This window comes from Phyllopteryx taeniolatus, chromosome 1, assembly GCF_024500385.1.
Source record: "Phyllopteryx taeniolatus isolate TA_2022b chromosome 1, UOR_Ptae_1.2, whole genome shotgun sequence".
NCBI classification, from domain to species: Eukaryota; Metazoa; Chordata; class Actinopteri; order Syngnathiformes; family Syngnathidae; genus Phyllopteryx; species Phyllopteryx taeniolatus.
The window spans coordinates 17,190,252-17,214,738 of NC_084502.1; the positions used below are offsets into that span (position 1 = coordinate 17,190,252).

At 41.9% G+C, this 24,487-nt stretch overlaps 1 protein-coding gene across 5 annotated transcripts in view; it reads left to right on the top strand.

Moving 5' to 3' along the window:
• LOC133479450 (inactive dipeptidyl peptidase 10-like) overlaps positions 1-24,351 on the top strand; it is a 42,377-nt gene extending 18,026 nt beyond the window's left edge. For all 5 annotated transcript variants that reach the window (XM_061776478.1, XM_061776502.1, XM_061776494.1 and 2 more), the window contains 20 exons: positions 2,083-2,203; positions 3,499-3,653; positions 4,236-4,333; positions 4,411-4,534; positions 4,744-4,782; positions 4,865-4,972; positions 5,056-5,147; positions 6,981-7,028; positions 7,111-7,229; positions 7,359-7,406; positions 10,231-10,329; positions 10,425-10,494; positions 10,892-11,020; positions 11,090-11,155; positions 11,455-11,509; positions 18,995-19,094; positions 19,234-19,292; positions 19,945-20,017; positions 20,138-20,211; positions 20,287-24,351. In XM_061776478.1, coding sequence (XP_061632462.1) covers positions 2,083-2,203; positions 3,499-3,653; positions 4,236-4,333; positions 4,411-4,534; positions 4,744-4,782; positions 4,865-4,972; positions 5,056-5,147; positions 6,981-7,028; positions 7,111-7,229; positions 7,359-7,406; positions 10,231-10,329; positions 10,425-10,494; positions 10,892-11,020; positions 11,090-11,155; positions 11,455-11,509; positions 18,995-19,094; positions 19,234-19,292; positions 19,945-20,017; positions 20,138-20,211; positions 20,287-20,418 — 1,809 coding nt within the window. In that variant the 3' untranslated portion in view covers positions 20,419-24,351. The remainder of the gene's footprint in view (positions 1-2,082; positions 2,204-3,498; positions 3,654-4,235; positions 4,334-4,410; positions 4,535-4,743; positions 4,783-4,864; positions 4,973-5,055; positions 5,148-6,980; positions 7,029-7,110; positions 7,230-7,358; positions 7,407-10,230; positions 10,330-10,424; positions 10,495-10,891; positions 11,021-11,089; positions 11,156-11,454; positions 11,510-18,994; positions 19,095-19,233; positions 19,293-19,944; positions 20,018-20,137; positions 20,212-20,286) is intronic.
• The last annotated feature ends 136 nt before the right edge of the window (positions 24,352-24,487 follow it).

A 24,487-nucleotide genomic window follows, 5' to 3' on the forward strand; every position in this document is an offset into this window, starting at 1 on the left:
TCAAGTCAAAAAATTGCCAGCATGTTGTAATGGAATTGTAGGTTAGGTGTTTAAGAAGTTGATCGCAAGAGGGAAGAAGCTGTTGGAATGTTTGCTAGTTCTAGTTTGCATTGATTGGTAGCGCCTACCTGAGGGGAAGGAGCTGGAAGAGCTGGTGACCGGGATGCGGAGGGTCCGAGAGGATTTTGCACGCTCTTGTCTTAGTTCTGGCAACGTGCAACTCCTCAAGGGTGGGTAGGTGGTTACCGACAATCCTTTCAGCAGTTTTGATTGTCCGTAGCAGTCGGAGTTTGTCCTTTTTTGTAGCAGCACCAAACCAGACTGTGACGGAAGAACACAGGACTAATTCGATGACCGCTGTGTAGAACTGCCTACAACTCCCACCTCCGACAGAACTTTGGTCATGTTCCGCCTCCATTGCTGAGGCGGCCGACCGGAGCTGTGGTCGCTGAAGCAAAAACTTGGGCATGGGAGGAGTTTGGTGAGGCCATGGAGAAAGACTTCCGGACGGCTTCGAGGAAATTCTGGTCCAACCTCTGGCGTCTCAGGAGGGGGAAGCAGTGCACCATCAACACTGTGTATAGTGGGGATGTGGGGCTGCTGACCTAGACTCGGGACGTTGTGAGCCGGTGGGGAAAATACTTCGAAGACCTCCTCAATTCCACCGACACGCCTTCCCATGAGGAAGCAGAGTCTGGCGTCTCTGAGGCGGGCTCTCCTCTATCTCTGGGGTTGAGGTCACTGAGGTGGTTAAAAAGCTCCTCGGTGGCAAGGCCCCAGGGGTGGATGAGATTCGCCCAGAGTTCCAAAAGGCTCTGGATGTTGTGGGGCTGTCTTGGTTGACACGCCGCTGCAACATCGCGTGGACATCGGCAACAGTGCCTCTGGATTGGCAGACTGGGGTGGTGGTCCCCCTTTTTAAGAAGGGGGACCGGAGGGTGTGTTCCAACTGCAGGGGGATCACATTCCTCAGCCTCCCTGGTAAGTTCTATTTAGGGGTGAGAGGAGGGTCCGTCGGGAATTCGAATCTCAGATTCAGGAGGAGCAGTGTGGTTTTCGTCCTGGCCGTGCAACAGTGGACCAGCTCTACACCCTCGGCAGGATCCTCGAGAGTGCATGGGAGTTCGCCCAACCAGTCTACATGTGTTTTGTGGACTTGGAGAAGGCGTTCGACCGTGTCCCTCGGGTGGTCCTGTGGGGGGTGCTTCGGGAGTATGGGGTACCGAACCCCCTGTTACGGGCTGTTCGGTCCCTGTACGACCGGAGTCAGAGTTTGGTCAGCATTTCCGGCAGGAAGTCGGACTCGTTTCCAGTGAGGGTTGGACTCCGCCAAGGCTACCCTTTGTCACCGATTCTGTTCATAACTTTTATGGACAGAATTTCAAGACGCAGCCGAGGCGCAGAGGGGGTCCGGATTGGTGGCCTCAGTATTGCATCTAGGGTTTTTGCAGATGATGCAGTTCTGTTAGCTTCATCAAGCCGTGATCTCCAACTCTCACTGGAGCAGTTCGCAGCTGAGTTTGAAGCGGCTGGGATGAGCACCTCCAAATCTGAGACCATGGTCCTCAGTCGTAAAATGGTGGCATGACCTCTCCGGGTCGGGGATGAGATCCTGCCCCAAGTGGAGGAGTTCAAGTATCTTGGGGTCTTGTTCATGAGTGAGGGAAGAATGGAACGAGAGATCGACAGGCGGGTCGGTGCAGCATCTGCCGTGATGCGGACTTTGTATCGATCCGTTTTGGTAAAGAAGGAGCTAAGCTGAAAGCCGATCTACGTTCCTACCCTCACCTATGGTCATGAGCTGTGGGTCATGACCGAAAGAACGAGATCCCGGATACAAGCGGCAAAATGAGTTTTGAATTTTAATTCACTCAAGTATAACTTTTTAGGGGAACGACTTATCATTACTGACATGAGATTTTAACATGCAAATGTATGTTTTTCAGAACTCAGCAGTTGACAACTACCATATTTCTGACAAAATATTTGTTTTTTTGTTTTTTTGCGGTCCAGCTCCCCATATGAGTGTCGCTTTAGCCTCCTGTAATGTTGAATGATGCTGTCCCTCCTCTTAATCTTCAGATTTATATTTTTGAGAACAACATCTACTACCAGTCGGACGTGAGGAGCAACTCTCTGAGGATCACCTCTTCTGGCATGGAGGGCGTCATTTTTAACGGGCTTGCTGACTGGCTGTATGAAGGTGAGAGTCATCGTTAACTTGTATATGATCCAATGATCCGAGCAACTAGACAAGACCCAAAAAGACATGGTGCCTACCAGTGGTCTCATTCATGCACATATTTAGATATTCCTCTCAGTATCCATAAGGAAATACTGATGAAGTCTAGTGCATACATATGTTCTAATGATAGAATATATTTGAACCCTGATAAGCAAACAATTTGCATGTGTTTAGATTAATATCTGTACTGTCTATGAACTATCAAATCAGTATTTAAGAAATACACAAACAAATACTACCCTATGTGGTAGTCATGTTTGCTGCCCTACACACTCTTATCAGTCTTGATTATCTAATGGAAAATAGAAAAGGAAGATAAAAAGAAATTGGGCAACTTTGATCATCCCGAGGGCGGCAAATATTTGTGTACTCTGTAATCCGTACTAATCCGACAAACTGAACATGCACCACTCCCCTCAAAGGAGAATTATAACATTTTATTTTTTATGAAAAGGCAACACATTTTTTTAGATATTAATAATTATTAATTGAAATGTATTATACTAGCATGCATACATTATATGAATTTCATTTACAAGTGCAATTGCTTAACACTAAAAGTTTCCACATTCAGTGATACATTTCAAAACAGTTTTGTCAAAATACCCCAAAGATCATGAATTACATCAGATATTACACATCATGGTCTTTGTTTTGTACATACTGTAGCTTCTTATCCCAGCTCCATATACTGCTGGACCAATGACAAGTTTGGGTTTTGTTAACATCACGACTAGGGGTGGAGTTAGGGGGCTGTGTATAGAGTGAAGTCCTGAATCTAAAAAAGAGCGTGCGAATTGCGTAGAGATGTGAGACCCCACAAAGATGGCATGGATTGGATTCACTGCGTCAAAACCTTCACTTAGCAATCAAGTATGTGCAGCTAAGCAGAAGCTAACACTGTTAGATAATGATGAGCTTTGCATCCAACAAAACTCAATGCAGCACTGCTTACTTTTTGGTTTCAGATAGTGTGGTACAGTGTTAGGGAACGAGCCCTGCCGTGGAAATCGCTGAGTAAAATGTTTCAAAATTGCCGATAGATGCCAAAAAACAGTGGCAAAGCACTGCTTTTTATCTACTGTAAATTAAGCTCTTCAACTCATTTCAACATAATTCCTCGGCCCCGAGATGCCACAAGATTGGGGGGAAAAGCACTCTGATACTAGAATCACCCAAAGAAATATTTAAAAAGAGGAGCTTGAGGTAAAATTAAACACACTAATGGCACAAAGTTGTATGTCGGTCATCAGAGGAGATTCTGCACTCCCACTTGGCTCACTGGTGGTCCCCTGATGGAGAGAAACTGGCTTTCCTCACCATCAACGACACACTGGTACCTAACATGGCCTTACCCCAGTTCACTGGCAGCACCTACCCTCGTGGACTCCAGTACCCGTATCCGATGGTGAGAGCAAAACACACAATTAATAATAGAGACCTGGGGGGATCATTAGTTTGTCTTAATTTGTGTTTCTCTGAATAAACACAAATAAATCAAGGAAAGGACAGCCAAAAATCTCCCTATGATCGACAGCAGTGATTCGTAATGTGTGGTACTGCATGTGCTCCCTCTAGTGGTATGCAAAAGAATCACTGCCTAAATACAGTTCAGTTGTATTTAACTTTGAATTACAATACTCATTAGTTTTTAATATTTTAGAACTGCTTGTTTTTAAACATTTAGTTAGTTTTTACTTATGCGCACTACATTTTAATTGAACTATTCGGTAATTACATTTTCCTCCTATTTAAGCACAATGTTGATGTTCAAACTTTGCATAATGTTACAGTGGCTTACAATAATATTAAATACACATTTTATGAATAAAATCTCATTTTTTGATCAACAATTGACAATAGTATTATATTTGAATGTTTGTCATGATGGTTGTACTTGAAGTATTTTTTTAGGTGCTACATGGTTTAAAAAAAAAAAAAGGTCTGCCAACCACTGATCTCTACAGTATTGTTCCAAATGCTCCATCAGGCCGGTCAAACAAACTCTGTGGCCAAGTTGTCTGTGGTCAATCTCGTCGGGATAACACATACTGTGGAGCTGCAGCCTCCCAATCAGCTCGGGCTAAGGTAACACAAATAAAACACGTACACCCACAAAACACTAAATCCTCAGTCTCATTCCACTCTGGGCTCATCCTCTGCAGGGATTTCTATATTACCATGGTAAAGTGGATCAGTAACGAGCACCTCGCCGTTCGCTGGCTCACTCGGGCCCAGAATGCATCAGTGCTGACAGTGTGTGGTGCCGCTGCAGGAGTCTGCCTTGTGGTGCGTGCTTCTCATTCCACTCACGTTTCACATGAATCCTTGCTTCACATCAGCCTCTAGTTGACTTTCCGTGTGTAGATTTAGAAAATCATACCCTTACACAGACATCAGGACCCTTGTTTGCACATATTTCCTGTCAGTAACAATACTAATTCAGAGCGCACTTCACTCTTGTGTGTGTTTAACTCTTTATTTAATTTGGGCCTCAGAGGCTCGAGGAGTCTTCAGAGTCATGGATCTCCAGGCAGGTAAGTCTGCAGAGAAGCCATTGTCACCTCTGCACTCATGTTCCTCTTAGGGCATCAAAAATGTGTTTTTTCATTCCTGCAGAACCAGGAGCCTCTTTTTTCTAAGGACACAACCAAGTTTTTCCTTGCTGTTCCTGAGAGACAAGGTGATCAGGGTGGCTTCCACCACATCGCCATGTTTACCAAAAAGGTGACTATAAGATGCAGAATTTAAGCAGGACAAAATAAAAATACATAACAAAGAATAAAGGAAATTGTTGTGTTGTTTCAAAGCTCGGGGGCAACGAGGATAAGATTGAGCACATAACGTCTGGCGTCTGGGAGGTGACGCAAATTGTGTCTTATGATGAAAACAAGCAGGTCATGTATGTTTCCTCTGTGTCTTTGTCCTGGCTCTAAAATGTAACAGGGGTGTCCAAACATCATTTGCGTCGCACTGTCCGTTTTTAGCAACCCACGGTCTATACTAAAATTAACTGAAACAGTCCATGTCTTTGCCTGAAGTGTACTACAGTGTTTACTTTCTACACTGTGTGGCAATGCAGGCGAAGAGAAGAAGAAATTAATTCTCATCTCTTACTTCCTTGTTTTCCGCCAATCACACGTGGCAAGACGCTCCACGGAGTAATGCATTGGCCGTGTTCAGTGCATTACATTTGTGTGGTTATTTTGTCCTTTCCACCATTTTTTTCTTTTTTAATAGGTTGGGAGCGTCAGAAGTGTAAGTGTCGAAACCTTGAAATGCCCCTGACTACTACGACTACTAATAAAAAAAAATAATACATTGGCTCGCCTTTCAAGATTAACAAAAACGCAAAAAAATATTTACAACTAGAAACCACAATTCCAATGAAGTTGGGATGTTGTGTAAAACAGTAAATAAAAACGGAATACAATGATTTGCAAACTGTTGAACCTGTATTAAATCGAATGCTTTACAAAGACAAGTTATTTGATGTTCAAACTGATGAACATTATAGTTTTTTTTTTTGTTTTTTTTGTTTTTCAAATATTCTCTCATTTTGAATTTGATGCCTGAAACATGTTCCAAAAAACTGGAAAGGGGCAAAAAAAGGGCATCATTGTGGAGAGGATATTGCCACGTGGGCTCAGGAGCACTTCAGAAAACCATTGTGAGTTAAGACAGTTCATCACTACATTCACAAATGCAATTTAAAATTACACCATGCAAAGCAAAACCCATATAGCAACAACACTCAAACGCCGCGGGCTTGTCTGGGCCCGAGTTCATCTGAGGTGGACTGACGCAAAGTAGAAAAGTGTGCTCTGGTCTGACGAGTCATGGACATCATGTCCTCCGGGCCAAAGAGGAAGGAGGATTGTCATCAGTGCAAAGTACAAAAGCCAGTATCTGTGATGGTATGGGGTTGTGTTAGTGCCCATTGCCTGGGGAACTTGCACATCTGTGAAGGCACCATTAATGCTGAAAGGTACATACAGGTTTTGGAGCAACATATGCTGCCATCCAAGCAATGTCTTTTTCGCAGACATCCCTGCTTATTTCACCAAGGCAATGCCAAGCCACATTCTGTATGTGATACAAGGGTGTGGCCTCGTAACAAAAGAGTATGAGTCCTACACTGGCTTGTCAGGAGTCCAGACCTGTCTCCCATTGAAAATGTGTGGCGCATTATGAAGAGTAAACAATGACAATGGAGACACTGGACTGTTGAACAACTGAAGTTATACATCAAGCAAGAATGGGCGAGAATTTCACCTACAAAGCTTCAACAATCGGTCTCCTTCGTTCCCAAATGCTGAATCAAGTATTGTTAAAAGAAAGGTGCACGTAGCACACTGGTAAACATGCCCCTGTGTTGGATGCATCAAATTAAAAATAAGTGAATATTTGCACACAAAAAAAGTACAGTTTATCAGTTTAAATAAATATCAGACCTTTGTAAGGTATCCAACTGACTATAGGTTGAAAAACATTTGCAAATCATTCTATTTTGTTTTTACAGTGTCTCAACTTTACAGGAATAGTTTTTTAAGAGTGTAACATTTCCATTCATAACCCTCTGAAAAAAGATGATTTTGACAATTTTCAAAGTGGCCCTTACATCCTTCGATTTATTTATTTATTTTTTCTCTGTGTATGCGGCCCTTCTAAGAAAAAGTTTGGACACCCCTGGTCTATAAGGTGTAAATGAGCTGATGTCTTTCATATACTGTAGATACTTCCTGAGCACAGAAGTTTCTGCACAAGAGAGGCATTTATACAGGTAACTATGGACTCATTGCACTCCCCAACTCTGTGGCCTTTGGCTCCTCCTTCTTCCAACATATGCATGTACTCTCTGTCAGTGTGTCCACCCTGGGTGTATTTCCACGACAATGCCTCACCTGTGGCCTGCGAGAAACCTGCATGTTCTTTGATGCTAACATCAGCCCTGATGCGCAGCACGCCATCCTGCACTGCAAAGGCAAAACTGTCACTGTGATCTTGGCGGTGACCTCCTCTCATAGAGATGACATGTTGATAATGGCATTGTTGTCTTCATCACAAAAACACTTTTACCTTGTCTGCTTTTCTCATCTTGTGACACTCATAGGTCCGGGAGTTCCATCAGTACTGCTTCTGCGTTTGGATGAAGTGGACTGTGAGTGTTTTGTTATAAACAGACAACTGTTTGCTTTTAACACCGGTACCTGGAGCATGGTGATAATAGCCAATTTGTTTTAGGCCGTCTATGGACAAGACTATTTGGACACACTTCGTAATGAATTAATTAGGGCTGAAAGTAATGATTATTTCAATAATTATTTGTCGATTTTTTTAATTTTTTTATTTTTTTTAATTTAAAAAAAAAGAATTTTTTTTTGGGATGAATTGATGAATCTGATTTGAAAAAAAAAGCAATCGCTTTATTCAAAAACAGTAGATGATTTCCAATTGACAGTGCATAAAATGCACAAACAAACTGATTATGATTCAGTTCCAGTACTGGTTGGGTTCGTAACATCCGTCGGAAAATCAAAAATGTTGATAATTATTTTCTGAAGTAAAAGCTGTTCTTTCTATATCTCTTATTTTCATGAAACGCAAAGATAATCAGTTTGCTTTATTATTATAAAAAATATAATTATGTTGTACTGAGGCGACACAGTGTTAGCACATCTGCCTCACAGTTCTGAGCTTCTGGGTTCAAATCTGGCTTTCCTTTGTGGAGTTTGCATGTTCTGCCCATGCTTGTGAGTTTTCCGATTTCCTCCCACATTCCAAAAACATGCATGGTAGGCAGTGACGTGCGGTGAGGTTCATGATTGGCGAGGCACTGACAACGTCACGTGACTGTCAGTCATGTGACGTCTGGAGCTCTATGACGCTCAACTCAACACTGCCACATGCTTGTTCTGGCACCGTACATGCCAGACTCCACTGTGCAGATTTAGTGGCTTTTCTGGTCGATAAGAGAGACTAAATGTCACACACTTTCATTAAATGCATTAGACAGTCTGTTAAACGTCAGTAAGTGCAGTAGAGTGTGATAAAACGTATATTATTGGCGATGTAATGAGGAAACACCAATGTCTCTTGTGTGAAGCTACGGACCAATCACAGCCTGCCTGAATGGATGTTTGCGTGGTCTCTTGAAGCATCATGGAAGCGATGACTCCTCGTGACTCGTAACTGGGCTTCCTATGCATTTGAACAGGAAATATGTAAATTCAGCTATTTTAATGATGAAATCATTGAAATTATTAGATTGAAAAAGAACAATGTAAAGCATGGACCATAGAACTAAAATGGAACAATTTAATGTAATCAAGGTTTTTTTTTACGATTCACATGCAGTGGAAAGGAAAGACCACCAGGGGGCAGTGCAGCTCTGCCTCACTTGCCTACCCTGACCGCACGTCACTGATGGTAGGTTTATTGAAGACTCTAAACTGACTGTAGGTGTGAACGTGAGTGCGAATGGTTGTTTATGTGTGCCCTGCAATTGGCTGGCGACCAGTTCAGGGTGTACCCCGCCTCTCGTCCGAAATCGTCCTGAATAGGCACCAGCACACCTCCAACCCTAGTGAGGAAAAGCGGCTCAGAGAATGGATGGCTGGATTATTTACTGTTTTGTTATTATAATAAATACAATTATTAATATTTACTGTTGAGAGGATGACATTGAGAGTATTCGGACAATTTTAAGTTAAACAATGTCTCTAAACAATCTAATATTGAAAATCATCGATTAGTTTGGCAATCGATTAGTTGTTGATTAATCGTTGCACCTCTACAGTTAATAGCTTGAGTTTATTAAAAATTAATACTCTCAGCAAACGATGAGTTGAAACAAGAATTTACAATGTCAGTGATAAAACTACATGACCATAATTGGACCCCTGTTATAATTCTGAGTTCCCCCTGAATCTGAGTTATTTTTGGACAACCCTATGCTTTCTTGTGCCCCAGTGCGTAAAGTATGGTCCATAATGGCATGTTTGAATGAATTTGGTGTGGAAGAACTTGAGAGCACTCACTTTGGGGTGAACTGGAAAAGCAATGGTTAGCCATCACTAACCTCTGACCTTACAAATGTTCTTTTAGATGAATGGGCAACAATTTCCACAGCTACTGAAAAATTTGTAGGATGACTTTCCAGAAGAGTGGAAACTGATGTCACTAAATGGATATCAACTCCAAGGTGTCGCCAAATGTGCCAATACTTTGAAATTTGCAGTTTTTAGCCTCTCTATACCAACCAGCCCCACCCAGAACTCCTCCCAGTCTGACCAAAGCTACGCCATCACTAACATGCAAGTGCGCAATTCTCAAACATGGCCATTCATAATGGCATGCAATTATTAAAGTGCACAGTTGGGATAAATAGTCACAGAGAATGCTGTCCAGCTTCAACAAAATAGCAGCGCTAGCAATACTAACCTAGCATAAGCACTGTAAACAAGCTAACGTTAGCCAGGGCTGTTTTTGTTGGTAGCCTTATCTGTAATGGAGCATTACTGTAACACTAAATTTATCGGTTTAAAGTTTTATTTTTGGAATGTACAATCAATTAAAAAGAGGTGATAAATGAGCAGAAATGTTGCTAATTCCGCATTGCTTCTGAATCCTCTCAGCTGCCTGAGGTACTTTTATCTTGCTTCTAGCTAGTCTTGACCAGTTGTTAGCAAACGAGGGATGGACATTTTTGTTATTTTCCAGAGGTGCATACAGTTATCAAATCTCCTGAAGCCCAAGCTAACAGGTCAGCACAGCAAAACGTCAGTCTCTGGCTGATCTTCTCAAGATGAGGATTTCTAAAAAAATAAATAAATAAATAAAATGCAAACTCCACCTTTGAAGATTTAAACAGAAAGGCAAATCCAACAAGTTGGCGTTCTACTTTTCAGAAGATATCATGTCTCTCGTCAGTTTTATTTTATTATTATTATTATCTCATCTTCATCTTTATCATCTTCTGTCAGCCTATTTCGTCCTGGAAAACAATCATCCTCTGTGGTCGATGCTGTCCACCAAAAGAACAGTTCAGACCCAAATCCACACCATCCATCATGGCAACTTTGGTAGGAATGAGATGATGTGCATGCAAGTGTTAATCAAAGGTTAATATGATGACGATGTTAGAGAGCGTTACATGCCTCTGCTCTCTCACATATAGAGCTGCCTCTGAAACTCATCCTTCCTCCTGACTTCTCTGAGTCCTTCCTCTATGGCCTTCTGCTCATTGTGTGAGTTTTGTTTGCACTCACACTGCAACCTTCACACTCGGATGCGCCACTATAGCTGCAGGCTGAGCATTTCACGAATCAATCCAAAATAACAGGAATGCCTCATCTTAGAGCTTGATAATTCCCATTGCAGCCATGCATCCTTCTGAATATTTTAATTTTAAATGTTACAATATGATAAATAAGTTAGCTGTTTAAGCACAGCATATTTCATTAGCGCTGACTGTAATTTATTAGTGGCAATGCTCGCTAATATCTTGGGCAGAGGTTTCCTTGTACTAATCATTCTAGTATGTCATTAAGGGTTTTTTTTTCTAATTAAGCCCAGTTATTTTTTTAAACATCATGATATTTTTAGCTTTTGTCTTCATGTGCTAACATGGCTTTGTCCCAATAGTGGCAGCTCTCCTGGTGATCAGGCAGTCACAGAGGAGTTTAGGCTGGACTGGGACTGGGTCCTAGTGGGCTCAGAGCAGGTGATTGTGGCTCGGCTCGACGGTCGGGGTTCAGGGTTCCGAGGTCAAAGGTATGTGGATTTTTTCAAGTTGTCCATGTCCAGTTGGATGTGCAACTCACTGTAGCTTTCACATCACAGGATGTTGCAGCAACTCCATCAGAACATGGGGCAGGTGGATGTTGAGGACCACATAGCAGCTCTGGCGTACGTACACATTTCAAGAAAAAAATGCAGTCTAATTAAAATGAAACAAGAGGCTCTGAAAAAGAAAAAGTGAAATGTTCACTGAGTCGTGTGACGGACTTTGACAACACATTTCAAGCTGTCTCATACAATTATAAGTTTTTTTTTTTTTTTTTTTTTCTTTTTGTACTTTCAAATTGATTGTGATGGGAAGTCATTTGCTCTCAAGCAGAATAACAAGGGATATATGCCTTTTTGGTTTTATTTCCTGAACATCATTAAAAGATATCATGATGGACTGATGAGTCTTTTCTCTCCAGGTACTTGGTGAAACTGCACTTCATCGATCCAACAAGGGTCGGCGTTTTCGGAGAGGTCTGAAATGCTCATATTGTTTCTTCATCTTGACTGTACAGTGGTTTATTGCAAAACGAGTTTAATTTGTTCTGTGACCATGCTCATAACAAAAAACCCTCAAATCATTTCCCCCCACTGAAATGAATGAAAATGCCACGAATATGTTCCAGCAACCCCTAAAACAGCAAAAATATTTTTTGAACATGTTTCTTCAGAAGAAAAAATGCACTCACAAGTATCGTATGCTATGAAAACACGAGGTATAATAATCCCTCATTTATTGTGAGGGTTAGGTTCCAAACCACCCCCGCAATAGTTGAAATCTGAAGTAGCACGCACATTTTATTTAAAAAAAATATATTTTTCAAATTGCATGAACTTTCCCAGACTCTTATTAATTTCCCCCACACTCCTACTAACCTTTACCATACTACTTGTGAACACTTTCTATTCTCAAACATTTTAATCCTTGTAATGTGGGTTAATGACTTGGTTTTCTTTTATTTATTTGTTTTTTTTCTCGCAGTTTTAATGTTTTAGGCTCGGAAGCATTTAATTTACCACAATATAATCATAGCGTACACTCACTATCCCACAATATGGTAAATTATGTGCGTTATGAATATTTAAAACAAACTAAAAATGTGCAATGCACTTAATCCGCAATAGGTGAAGCGCGATATAGAACGCTGCAACAACATTTACTCTTTACTAGACTTTACACCGATTTGATCAGGCTGATCGGTATCGGCCGATATTTAGCATTTTATGCTGATCGGCTTTATCATAATTCGCCGGTCCGATCAATGACGTCATTGATCGTGCACAGTATATTTGAATCTATAAGCTAGTTCATTTTTAGCCTTGTTGTGTCTTTTGACGTAGTACTATACATATCTGATGGCCAAAGAAGTTATTAAAAAAAAAAAAAAAAAAACCTAGGCGGTGTGGGACAAACAACACGTCGGAGACAGGCAACAATGCCCGGATCAGACGACAAGACAAATTTGCTTTTTCACGATTGCACTGTCAGACTACTGCAATAGAATCTTGTATTCCGCATCCTGTTTTTTTACGATCATTGGGCTATATCTTGTCAACTCAAATGCGACCGGATACACTCGTTACCGTAACGACGACAACAAAAGTGAAGCGAGCCGACTGTATTATAAGGACAAAATGGGAAAAAACGTGTGTTGGTGGTCACCGGTGCTCAGGACAGGAGATGTCCTGTTCGTTTACGGCTTGCTTGAGGTGTGTTCCCGTACTTTTTATACGATACGGCTCACAAGCAGGCAATAGAATGTTATGTAGCCTAGCAAGCTAGCGGTAGCACGAACGGTTGGACGTAAACATGCCGCCGTTCTGTCGAATCATGCTCTAAAATTTCGGTGTGGGGGAAGTAATTTAATTTAAAAATAAAGTAATTTAATTACAGTAAGTTAGCACCCATTATTTCTGTCATGTAATGTTGGTTTGACCTGACTGATTAGAATACACGATCTCACTAGAGCAGTGATTTCCAACCTTTATGGAGGCAAGGAACATATTTTACAAATGAAAAATCTCACAGCACACCAACGAACAAAAATGTCACAAAAGGTGGATACGTTAATTACTGTATTTACTTCCTGCCATCTAATAGAAGACCATTCATTTGTTCTGTCACTATGCCTCACTGGCATAAAGAGAGGAACAAAGATACATTATTTATTGTAAATATAATTTTTTGAGCAATTAAGTACACAAGTACACAGTAAATGAACAGGTCATTTAAATAGACACATTCCTCCAGCTTGTGATTGGATCGGTTATCGTTTTTTTAAACTCGCTGATCGGTGATTGGTGATCGGCCCCAAAAATCCTGATCGTGTAAAGCTTGCTCTTTACATAACCTGAAAACACATAATGCAAGCACGAAACAGACTACGCAATGCAGTTGAACGTGATTGGACCGGCTTTTGGCATAAACTTTGTTAAGTCTTGCTCGCTCTATTTAATTTGAACAAACCCAGCGTGGTACCACGTGTATAATTCCGCCACAAGCTTCACTTTTCATCTAAAGGCACATTAGAAACTATACATTTAGTCAAGTATTGTTGTAAAACAATATTTGATGCTTTTCTATACCGTATTTATATGACTTAGGGGCAGCTCAACGGCTTTTCTGTCTCTAGCTCGCTTAAAACCTGGAAATGTATCTTTAATGTGAGTGAAAGCTTATGTGCATTTTAATTGGCTGAAATCTTCAAACCAGTATGTGGCGACGATTCAAATTTTGAATCGTGACAGAACTAGACAGAACACTCCTGTAAACAGCTGTCAAACCACGCACACTGCACGAGAGGTCAGTCGGGTTCAGCTGCGTCGTTCGGTGTGTGGAAGCCTTTATGTTTTGTCCTTCTTCTGTGGTCGTAATAGTGCAGTGAAAAGTATTTGCCCACTTCTCAAATTCTTAAATTTTTTCCCCACTTTAAGGTCATCAAACAAATGTAAATATCAGACAAATATACAGTAACCGAAGTAAACTTACAATGCTTTTTTTAAATGATTTCATTTATTAAGGAAAGAAAACTATTCAAAGTTACCTGGCCCTATGATGGCCCCCTAACCTAGCAGTAACAACTGAAACCAAGCATTTTCCATAACTGGCAATGAGTCTTTCACATCTCTCTGGAGATATTTTGTCCCACTCTTCCTTGCAGAAGTTGCAGAGAATTGCAGAAGTTGTCCTGGGTTCCTTTGTGGCCCATTGAATGACTCATTGCTGTTCTCTTTGGGTAATCTTTGTAGGCTGGCCACTCCTGGGAAGGTTCACCACTGTTCCATGTTTTCCCCACGTGATGATAATGGTTCTCCCTCTGGTTCTTTGGAATCCTAAAGCTTTAGTAATGGCTTTTGTAACCCTTTCTAGACTGATGTCAATTACTTTATTTCTCGACTGGTCTGGAATTTCGTTGGATCGTGTCATTTTGTTACAGCTTTTTTAGATCTTTTGTCCAACTTGATTTTGTCGGGACAGATTCTGTTTAAGTGATTTCTTAATTGACCGGGTCTGGAGGTAATCAGACTTGGGTGTGATCAATGAAAATTAACCAAAATATGTCATTAGCCAAAATTAATTCATGATTAGTCACTGATGGTGTAGTGGTACCTTCGCCTGACTTTGCGGGCAGCATGGGTTCAGTTCCCACTCATGATGGTGTAAATGTGAGTGCAAATGGTTGTCCATGTCTATATGTGCCCTGCAACTGACTGGCAACCAGTTCAGGGTGTAATCCGCCTTTTGCCCGAAGTCAGCTAGGATAGGCTACAGCGCTCCACAACCCTGAAGAGAATGAGCGGTATTGAGAATGGATGGATAATTCATGATTTAACAAGGGGGGTAATTACTTTTTCAGAGGACCAGGTAACTTTGAATGTTGTTTTTTTTAATAAAAAAAAAAAAGACATTAATAAATTAAATCATTTAAAAACTGAATTTTATGTTCACCTGGGTTATATTTTTCTGATATTTATATATTGTTTGATGATCTTAAACATTAAAGTGGGGAAACTATGCAAAAAAATAATAATTTGGGGCTAAATTTAAGGGGCCAGTACTTAGGACCACAGTGAGATACGGCACTGTATTGATGGTTGGCAAGCCATTTTAATGGTGCATTAACGCCACCAACTGCTATTGTCCTTCAACTGCCAGAAAACAAAAATGAATTGTTGGTGGCAGGATGTTGTAAAGTTTGCTAAAAGTTTAGGGGCAGGGTTTAAATTATTTTACCATGGTGTAGATGGAAAGTGAAATGGAGCCGGGGTTATTTTAAAAGAAGAGTTGGCTAAGAATGTCTTGGAGATGAAAAGAATATCAGATCGAGTGATTAGGCTGAAACTTAAAATCGAGGGTGTTATGTATAATGTGATTAGTGGCTATGCCCCACAGGTAGGATATGACGTAGAGGTGAAAGAGAATTTCTGGAAGGAGCTAGACAAAGTAGTTCTGAGCATCCCAGACAGAGAGAGAGTCGTGATTGGTGCAGATTATAATGGACATGTTGGTAAAGGAAACAGGGGTGATGAAGAAGTGATGGGTAAGTATGGCATCCAGGAAAGGAACTTGGAGGGACAGATGGTGGTAGACTTTGCAAAAAGGATGCAAATGGCTGTAGTGAACACTTTTTTCCCAGAAGAGGCAGGAACATAGGATGACCTACAAGAGTGGAGGTAGAAGCACGTAGGTGGATTACATCTTGTGCAGACGATGTAATCTGAAGGAGGTTACCGACTGTAAGGTAGTGGTAGGGGTGAGTGTGGCTAGACAGCATAGGATGGTGGTGTGTAAGATGACTCTGGTGATGGGGAGGAAGATTAGGAAGACAAAGATAGAGCAGAGAACCATGTGGTGGAAGCTGAGACAGGATGAGTGTTGTGCAGCTTTTCGGGAAGAGGTGAGACAGGAGGAGGAAGACTGGACCACTGCAGCCAAGGTGATCAGAGAGGCAGCCAGGAGAGTACTTGGTGTATCTTCTGGCAGGAAAGGAGAGGAGACTTGGTGGTGGAACCTCACAGTACAGGAAATCATACAAGGAAAAAGGTTAGCAAAGAAGAAGTGGGACACTGAGAGGACCGGGGAGAGGTGAAAAGAATACATTGAGATGCGACATAGGGCAAAGGTAGAGGTGGCAAAGGCCAAATAACAGACATATGATGACATGTATGCCAGGTTTGACACTAAAGAAGGAGAAAAGTATCTATATAGGTTGGCCAGACAGAGGGATAGAGATGGGAAGGATGTGCAGCAGTTAGGGTGATTAAGCATAAGAGAAGTCAGAAGGAGCTACATTGTGTCTTTGTAGATCTAGAGAAAGCCTGTGACAAAGTACTCACAGAGGAACTGTGGTACTGCATGCGGAAGTATGGAGTGGCAGAGAAGTATGTTAGAATAATACAGGATATGTACGAGGGCAGCAGAACAGTGGTGAGGTGTGCTGTAGGTGTGACAGACAAATTTAACGTGGGACTGCATAAGGGATCAGCCCTGAGCCCCTTCCTGTTTGCAGTGGTAATGGATAGGCTGACAGATGAGGTTAGACTGGAATCCCCATGGACCATGATGTTTGCAGATGACATTGTGATCTGCAGTGAAAGCAGGGAGCAGATGGAGGAACAGTTAGAAAGATGGAGGCATGCACTGGAAAGCAGACGAATGAAGATTAGCCGAAGTAAGACAGAATATATGTGCATGAATAAGAGGGGTGGTGGGGGAAGAGTGAGGCTACAGGGAGAAGAGATAACACTGGTGGAGGACTTTAAATACTTGGTCAACTGTCCAGAGCAATGGTGAGTGTGGTCAGGACGTGAAGAAACGGGTCCAAGCAGGTTGGAACAGGCGGAGGAAGGTGTCAGGTGTGTTTTGTGACAGAAGAGTCTCTGCTAGGATGAAGGGCAAAGTTTATAAAACAGTGTTGAGGCCAGCCATGATGTACGGATTAGAGACAGCGGCACTGAAGAGACAACAGGAAGCAGAGCTGGAGGTGGCGGAAATGAAGATGTTGAGGTTCGCTCTCGGAGTGACCAGGTTGGATAAAATTAGAAATGAGCTCATCAGAGGGACAGCCAAAGTTCGATGTTTTGGAGACAAAGTTAGAGCAGACTTCGATGGTTTGGACACGTCCAGAGGAGAAATAGTGAGTATATTGGTAGAAGGATGATGAGGATGGAGCTGCCAGGCAAGCGAGCTAGAGGAAGATCAAAGAGAAGGTTGATGGATGTCGTGAGGGAAGTTGGTGTTCGAGAGGAGGATGCAGGAGGATAGGCTTACATGGAAAAGGATGATGCGCTGAGGCGACCCCTAAAGGGACAAGCCGAAAGGAAAAGAAGAAGAACTGATGATTTTATTTATTAAGGAAGCAAAACTATTGAAGCTGCCTGGCTGTGTGTTTAAAAAAAAAAAAAAAACACCAATTGCCCCTAAACCTAATAACTGGTTGGACCATCCTCAGCAGCAACAACTGAAATCAAGCGTTTTCTATAACTGGCAATGAGTCTTTCACATCTCTGTGGAGATATTTTACCCCACTCTTCCTTGCAAAATGGTTTTAATTTGGCAACAATGGGGGGTTTTCAAGCATGAACAGCCTTTTTAAGGTCATGCCACAGCATTTCACTCAAATTCAAGTCCGAACATTGACGAGGACACTCCAAAACCTTCATTTTGTTTTTTAAGTCATTCAGTATTTGACTTGTTGGTGTGTTTTGGATCATTGTCCTACTGCAGAACCCAAGTGTGCTTCATCTTGTGGTCACAAACTGATGGCCGAACATTCTCCTTCAGGATTTTCTGCTAAAGAGCATAATTCATGGTTCCATCAATCACAGTAAGTCATCCAGGTCCTGAAGGAGAAAAGTAACCCATAACCATCACACTACCAGCACCATGTTTGAATGGTGTTATAATGTTATTTTTCGGAAATTATTTGTTATATTTATTTATTTATGAAGTAACGACACACCCGCCTTCCAAAAAGTTTTTGTCTTTTGTCTTTTTGTCTTGTCAAACCATAAATATTCTCCCAATAGTCTTGGGAATCAATCATAGTTTTTTTTTTTTTGTGCAAAAGACGAGCCTTTGTTCTTTTTGGTCAACAGTGGTTTTCACCTTGGAACTCTGCCATGGATGCCATTTTTGCCCAATCGCTTCCTTATTGTTGAGTCATGAACACTGACCTTAACTGCGGCAAGGAGGCCAGCCGTTCTTTAGATGTTTTCCTGGGTTCGTTTGGGACCTCCTGGGTGAGTCATTGCAATGCTCTTGGAGGAATTTTTATTGGCTGGCCACAACAGGTTCACCACTGTTCCATGTTTTCTTCATTTGAGGATGATGTCTCTCACTGTGGTCCTAAAGCTTTAAAAATGGCTTTCTAACCCGTTTCAGACTGATAGATGTCAATTACTTTATTTTTCATCTGTTCTTGAATTTCTTTGGACCGTGACATTTTGCTGCAACCTTTTGAGATCTTGGCAGACTTCATATTGTCGGACAGTTTTTATTTTTTTTTATTTTTTATTTTTAAAAGTGATTTCTTGATTGAACAGGTCGGGAGGTAATCAGGTTTGGGTGTGGTCAGTGTAAATGAACAAAGCTTTCCCAAAAATGTGATTAGCCACACTTAATTCATGATTCAACAAGGGGGACAATTTTTCACATGGGCCCAGGTAGCTTTGAATATTTTTTTTCTTAATAAATAAAAAACTGCATTTTATGTTTACTTGGGTTATCTTTGTCTATTTAAATTTGTTTGAGGATCTTAAACATTAAAGTGGTGAAACTATGCAAAATAAATACAATTTTGAGAAGCAGGCAAATATTTTTTCACAGCACTGTGCTTTGAAGAATAGATGAAGTAGTAGCTCAACAGAACACTTTCATCTGTATCGTCTGAGGTGCAAGTAAATATTTATGTGAATGATAACCAGGAAGCAGCTCCAATGAGAACATTTCTCCTACAGCACTATGGCGGTTACCTGACGCTTATGCTGCTAAAGTCGACCGAGGGGATGATCCGGTGCGCTGCAGCTCAGGCTCCTGTTGTGGACTGGACCATGTATGGTGAGTCTGGTTGAGTCAAATCCTTCACATACAGGATCATTGTACAGTAGATCAGACTGCTTTTCGTGTTGATGCTCTTTCATCTATAAAGAATCTAATACACGAACAACCTGCTTCTCTCCTTCTTTATTGCTTCCAGCTTCAGCATTCTCAGAGCGATACTTTGGCTTGCCTTCAACTGAGGAGAACAGATATCAAGTGAGCTGCTTCTAGCAACCAATTTCCATTTGTAGTTCATCATAAAGGGTTTTGAGGTCAGGGTTCTTCCACACCTAACTAATCCAAGCATGCCTTTTTGGACCTTGCCTTGTACACTGTGTCACAGAAAATGATCTTCCCCCACCTTAGAATTTATCTGACATGCAGACACAATGTTCTGTGCACATTCTAAGTAGTTGATGTCAGGTAAAAGAGGAAAATGTGACACATTTGTCCTTTTGAAGAGCGGGAATGCAAGTGGAGTAGACCTAAATGGAATACCTAAATGGCTCTGATGGAATACCAGCTGTGCAATTTGAGAGTTTGTTTCCCCCCTTTTGAGCAATGAATCCATAAAAAAACGGCTGCTAGTTTGGTCGCGAAACGTGACCGATTCACCAGCTTGGTGGCCGTGTCACATTGCACTTTTATTTAAAGTCAGGTGGCTGTATGTTGCTTTCAGATTTTTTTATGTTTGAGTTCTATTTACATTTTTGGTGCATTTCCTTTGCAAAAGCATCCGGAGGCACCATGTCTTTATAGCACCAGTGCATGAAATTAAAAAAAATTTGTTTTAATTGATTCACCAAAAGTTGGAATAAAGCTTAATATTGTGCTTTTAATTAATAAAGTTTGTTTTTCATCTGTGCAGATGTCCAAAGTTATTCCAGACATGAGAGGTCTGCAGGGAGGAACTCTGTTTCTTGCCCATGGGACGGCCGATGGTATCCACACACATTTCTATTCACTTTGCAAATAGTGTTGGAACATGCAGGCCGTTATGTCTGCTGAGCTTTGAGCTGTCGTCCAGCGGTGGATGTAAACAGTTGTGCTCTTCTCCTCAGCAAATGTTCACTTTCAGCACTCTGCGGAGCTCATCAAGCACTTGATCAGGATTGGAGCAAACTATACCATGCAGGTACCACAGGTGTCAGAAAAGACAGCATGACTAAAGAGTTCCAGGCAGTTATTTACTTGTGACTTTCTGGGACAGATCTACCCTGATGAGGGCCACTTCCTGTCAAGACAAAGTCAGATTCAGCTGAGGCACTCTTTGATTGGTTATTTTAGAGGTTGTCTGTTGGACGCATCGTCGTTACTGGACCGGCAAGCAGAGGACGAGTGAGGAGGAACTCCACAGAAGAATAGTGTGTGTGTGTCTGTTTTATACACTTAGCACAGTATTTGATCAACAAATAACAGGATTTGGAACAGGGGTGTCCAAACATTTTCCTCCGAGGGTCAGAAAAATTAAAGGATGCAAGGGCCACTTTGACATTCTTCAACTTTCATTCATTCGGTCATTAAACACGCTAAAGCTAATCCATCAAGCAATTATATATTTTTTATATTTTTTTGAAAAAATTGCTACATCACAGCTTTCCGGTAATGGTGATGAGGCATAAAGTATAGGATTTTTCAGAATTTTGGGGTGTCCTGTGACGCTGTATTCCACTAGAACAGAACTGCCCCTGGACTGAGCAGCAACTTAACATTTCCACAATAAGAACCAAAATAAGCGCAGGCTGTACTAAGCTGATCATTTATATAGTAGTTGAGGATCATTGATGTGATATGTTCACAAATCGGACTATGACACAAAGCAGAATTTGTATTTCCTCAAATGAAATTATAGTGGTGCCTTGACATTACAATATGTTCTATGACCATGCTCGTAACTCAAAACACCGGTATCTCAAAACATCTTTCCCCGTTGAAATAAAAGGAAATGCCATTAATTTGTTGCAGCCTACCAAAGAACCCCACCCAACATGTTTTCTAATACAGAAAACAGTACTCTACAATATTACAGTTCATATAAACAAATCATAAAAAGATGATTAAATAGAATGTGAAGAATTAAACGGTCTGTGCATCATGATTAATTCACTGTCATTGTGTGACTCCTGGTGTGTGCGCCTTGGTCAACTGATACAGTATAATACAGACATACAAACATGGAGACAGAGGAGATGGTTACCACTCAGTAAGCTGCATCAATATTAGTAATTATTTGATTATTGTCTGTGTTCATATATTGCGCCACTGTTTGTGTTCAAATATTCCTTGCTCGATACTGATGCTATCCGTCTGTTGTTTTGCATTTTGTGGTAGCATTAAGCTAAGTGGACTTCCTAAACCAAAGCTATGTGGTTGTTTTAAATACACGTGTAATGTTGTAATGGTTTATGTTTAGTTTGATAGTAAAAAAAAAAAAACTGGGAGTGGCATTTAATAACTTGAAGCCTCTTTGTTCAAAGAAGAATTGTTCACTATCTGTCAAACTGCTGCTGGTTGTTAGGTGAGTTGAGTTGATTTTACTGCCACCATAAAGCGCTCCTACTAGACTTTTGTGCGCAAGTCAAAGCAAAAAATCGGCCAAGCGGCTTGTATCTCGAAAACCTTGGGTCACTCGTATTGGAAGGCACCACTATAACTTATATGAAGAGGAATGGTATTGCTATTTTAGTTGAAAATTGTTTATTTGCATCTTTACAATAAAATCAATTTATTGTTAGTCATGGTAGTTATAAGTGTCGAGGGCATCGCATCCATGGAGAATGTGGGTGTCGCTACCTTACACTTCTCCACTTTTCATGCTGCCCACCCACACCTTCTTTTTTGTAATAAATATCATTTCGCCCCATGACGAAAATTATTGGAAGTACTGGTATATGCCGCCAGCCACTTAAAAAAATTAAAATAAAAAATAAAAAATGGACAGCAGGCCAGAAATGGCCCTTGGGCTGTAGTTTGGACACCCCTGATTTAGAACCAAAATGAAGATATAATGACCCTCTTCTGGGATTGATATCACCAGATTCTGTTTTTTGCACCTCAAAAGTAATGTTTAAAAATATAGCATAATGCTTTGTGCATAGTGTGAGACCAAAAAATGGTTGGTGATCTTGCGACGTGAAGCTACCAACTCTGTGTTGCACTTCAGTCTTTGTCGACTGTGTGCTTGAAAGTGGTCGGTTCAGTCTTCAGACTGTGAATTTAGTTATTTTAAAGAGACCCAATCATCACTCATTGTTAGGCCTTACATTTTTGTGAACATGGAGCTATTTAACTTAAGAGTTACTGTACCGTCCTGCCAGGCTTCCCCGAGTGAGCGGCGTAGAAGTCGTCCAAAAGGGTGTGATCGAGTTTTAGCTTCCGGGAAATCAAAAACCGCTCCTCCGGCCCGTACCCTTCCCAGTCGACCAGGTACTGGAACCCCCTAGGCCGCACGTCGAGGATACGTGACACCGTGAAGGCTGGATGGTCGTCAATAATCCGGGGGGTCGGAGGGTGTTCAGCTGGAGGGCGCAGGTGGAGAGAGGCTTCAGCAAAGTGACGTGGAATGTGGGATGAATCTTCAAGGACTGTGGAAGCTTCAACTGGATGGAAGTGGGACTGATGATTTTAGTAATTGGCAATGGGCCAATGAAACGGGGAGTGAGTTTATAGGACTCTGTTTGAAGTGGGAGGTCGTGTAAAGACAGCCAGACAGATTGACCCACTTTGTATTCGGGCGCCTGGGAGTGATGACGGTGCGCGTGCTGCTTGTTGCGTGCCGCTGACCGAGTCAACGCTGCCAGGACGTCCTTCCAAACTGCCTGGCCTCGCTGGAGGTGATCCCGTACGGTTGGAATGGCCACCGCCTGCTCCTGTACTTGGAATAGTGGGGGTTGGAAACCGTAACAAGCCATGAATGGTGACATACCGGTAGAGGAGCTGGTGAGGGAGTTGTGAGTGTATTCGATCCATGGGAGGAAGGATCTCCATGAGGAGGGGTTGCGTGCGGCCACACAGCCGAGAGATGATTCCATGGATTGGTTAGCCCGTTGGTCTGTGGATTATACCCAAAGGATAAGCTGGCTGCTGCGCCCACCGCTTTGCAGAATTCCTGCCAGACCTAAGAAGAAAACTGGGGACCTCGATCAGAGATAATATTGTTGGGTATACCGTGGAACTTAAATACGTGTAAAACAAGGAGGTTAGCAGTTTCCAGGGTGGACGGAGGTTTGGAGAGGAGGACATAGTGGACACATTTGGAAAAGCGATCGATGATTGTGAGAATAACGGTGTTACCTTCTGAGGGGGGCAGGCCGGTACTGAAGTCCATGCCGATGTGAGACCCAGGGCGGCTTGGAATCGGCAAGGGGCGCAGCAGACCAGCTGGGGGCCGGTGTGAAGACGGAGCAGGCTTGAACGAATTCTCGGGTGTCTGATAAAACTGGGCCACCTGAAGTTCTGCTGGATGAACTGGGTAGTACGGGTGATGCCAGGGTGACAAGTGAGTTTTGAGTTGTGGGCCCACTGTAGGACTTCAGAACGTGCATAATCCGGTACAAAGAGTCGGTCAGGAGGCCCGGTTTTGCGATCGGGTTGGTCTTTTTGAGCCTCTTTGACCACCTGCTCGATCTCCCACGTGGCAGCTCCAACGAAGCAGGTGGACGGAAGAATGGGTTCGGGTTCTGCTGAACTGGAGGGTGGTGAGTGAATACGGGATAGGGCGTCTGCCTTGGTGTTACGAGAACCGGGACGGAAGGAGAGACTGAAATTTAACCTGCTGAGGAATAGTGCCCAGCGAGCTTGTCGGGGATTGAGACGTTTTGCGGAACGGAGGTAAGCGAGGAGAGGTGGAACTCGAATTTTTCTGGTTTGACGTATAGACGGTTCTGGAGGACTTGCCGTACATGGACGCTGTGTTCTTCGGGGGGAGCGGGAGAAAATTAGGATATCGTCGAGGTATACGAATATGAACCTTTACAGTTCTATTGGTCATTTCCAAAAGATGCAGACGGGTAACAGTAGTTTAGCATAGTTTAAATTAGGAATCCCAACCCGTCTCACTAAGCAAGAGAATCCAAATAGATGCTAATAAACTAAATCAAAATAGACATAATAATGAAACAAGAACAGAAAGCTGATGATCTAGAAATATGAAGTTCATTTGTGTTGTGGAAATGATATTTTATGTTAATAATACAGAACAGTATATAATTTAGCGCATGAAAAGTAAAAATGCCTGTACTGGTATTACCCTTGTAAATAAATTATCGTAAAAATGTTTTCTGTTGAATGCACCACTTGGAAACTCACACCCTGTTTATTGTACTGTAGTGGGAGAAAAAAAATAGATAATGTTGACTCATCCACACAGATCAAACGGTGTTATTGTGCAGGGGGTTGCCATGCCAACCACT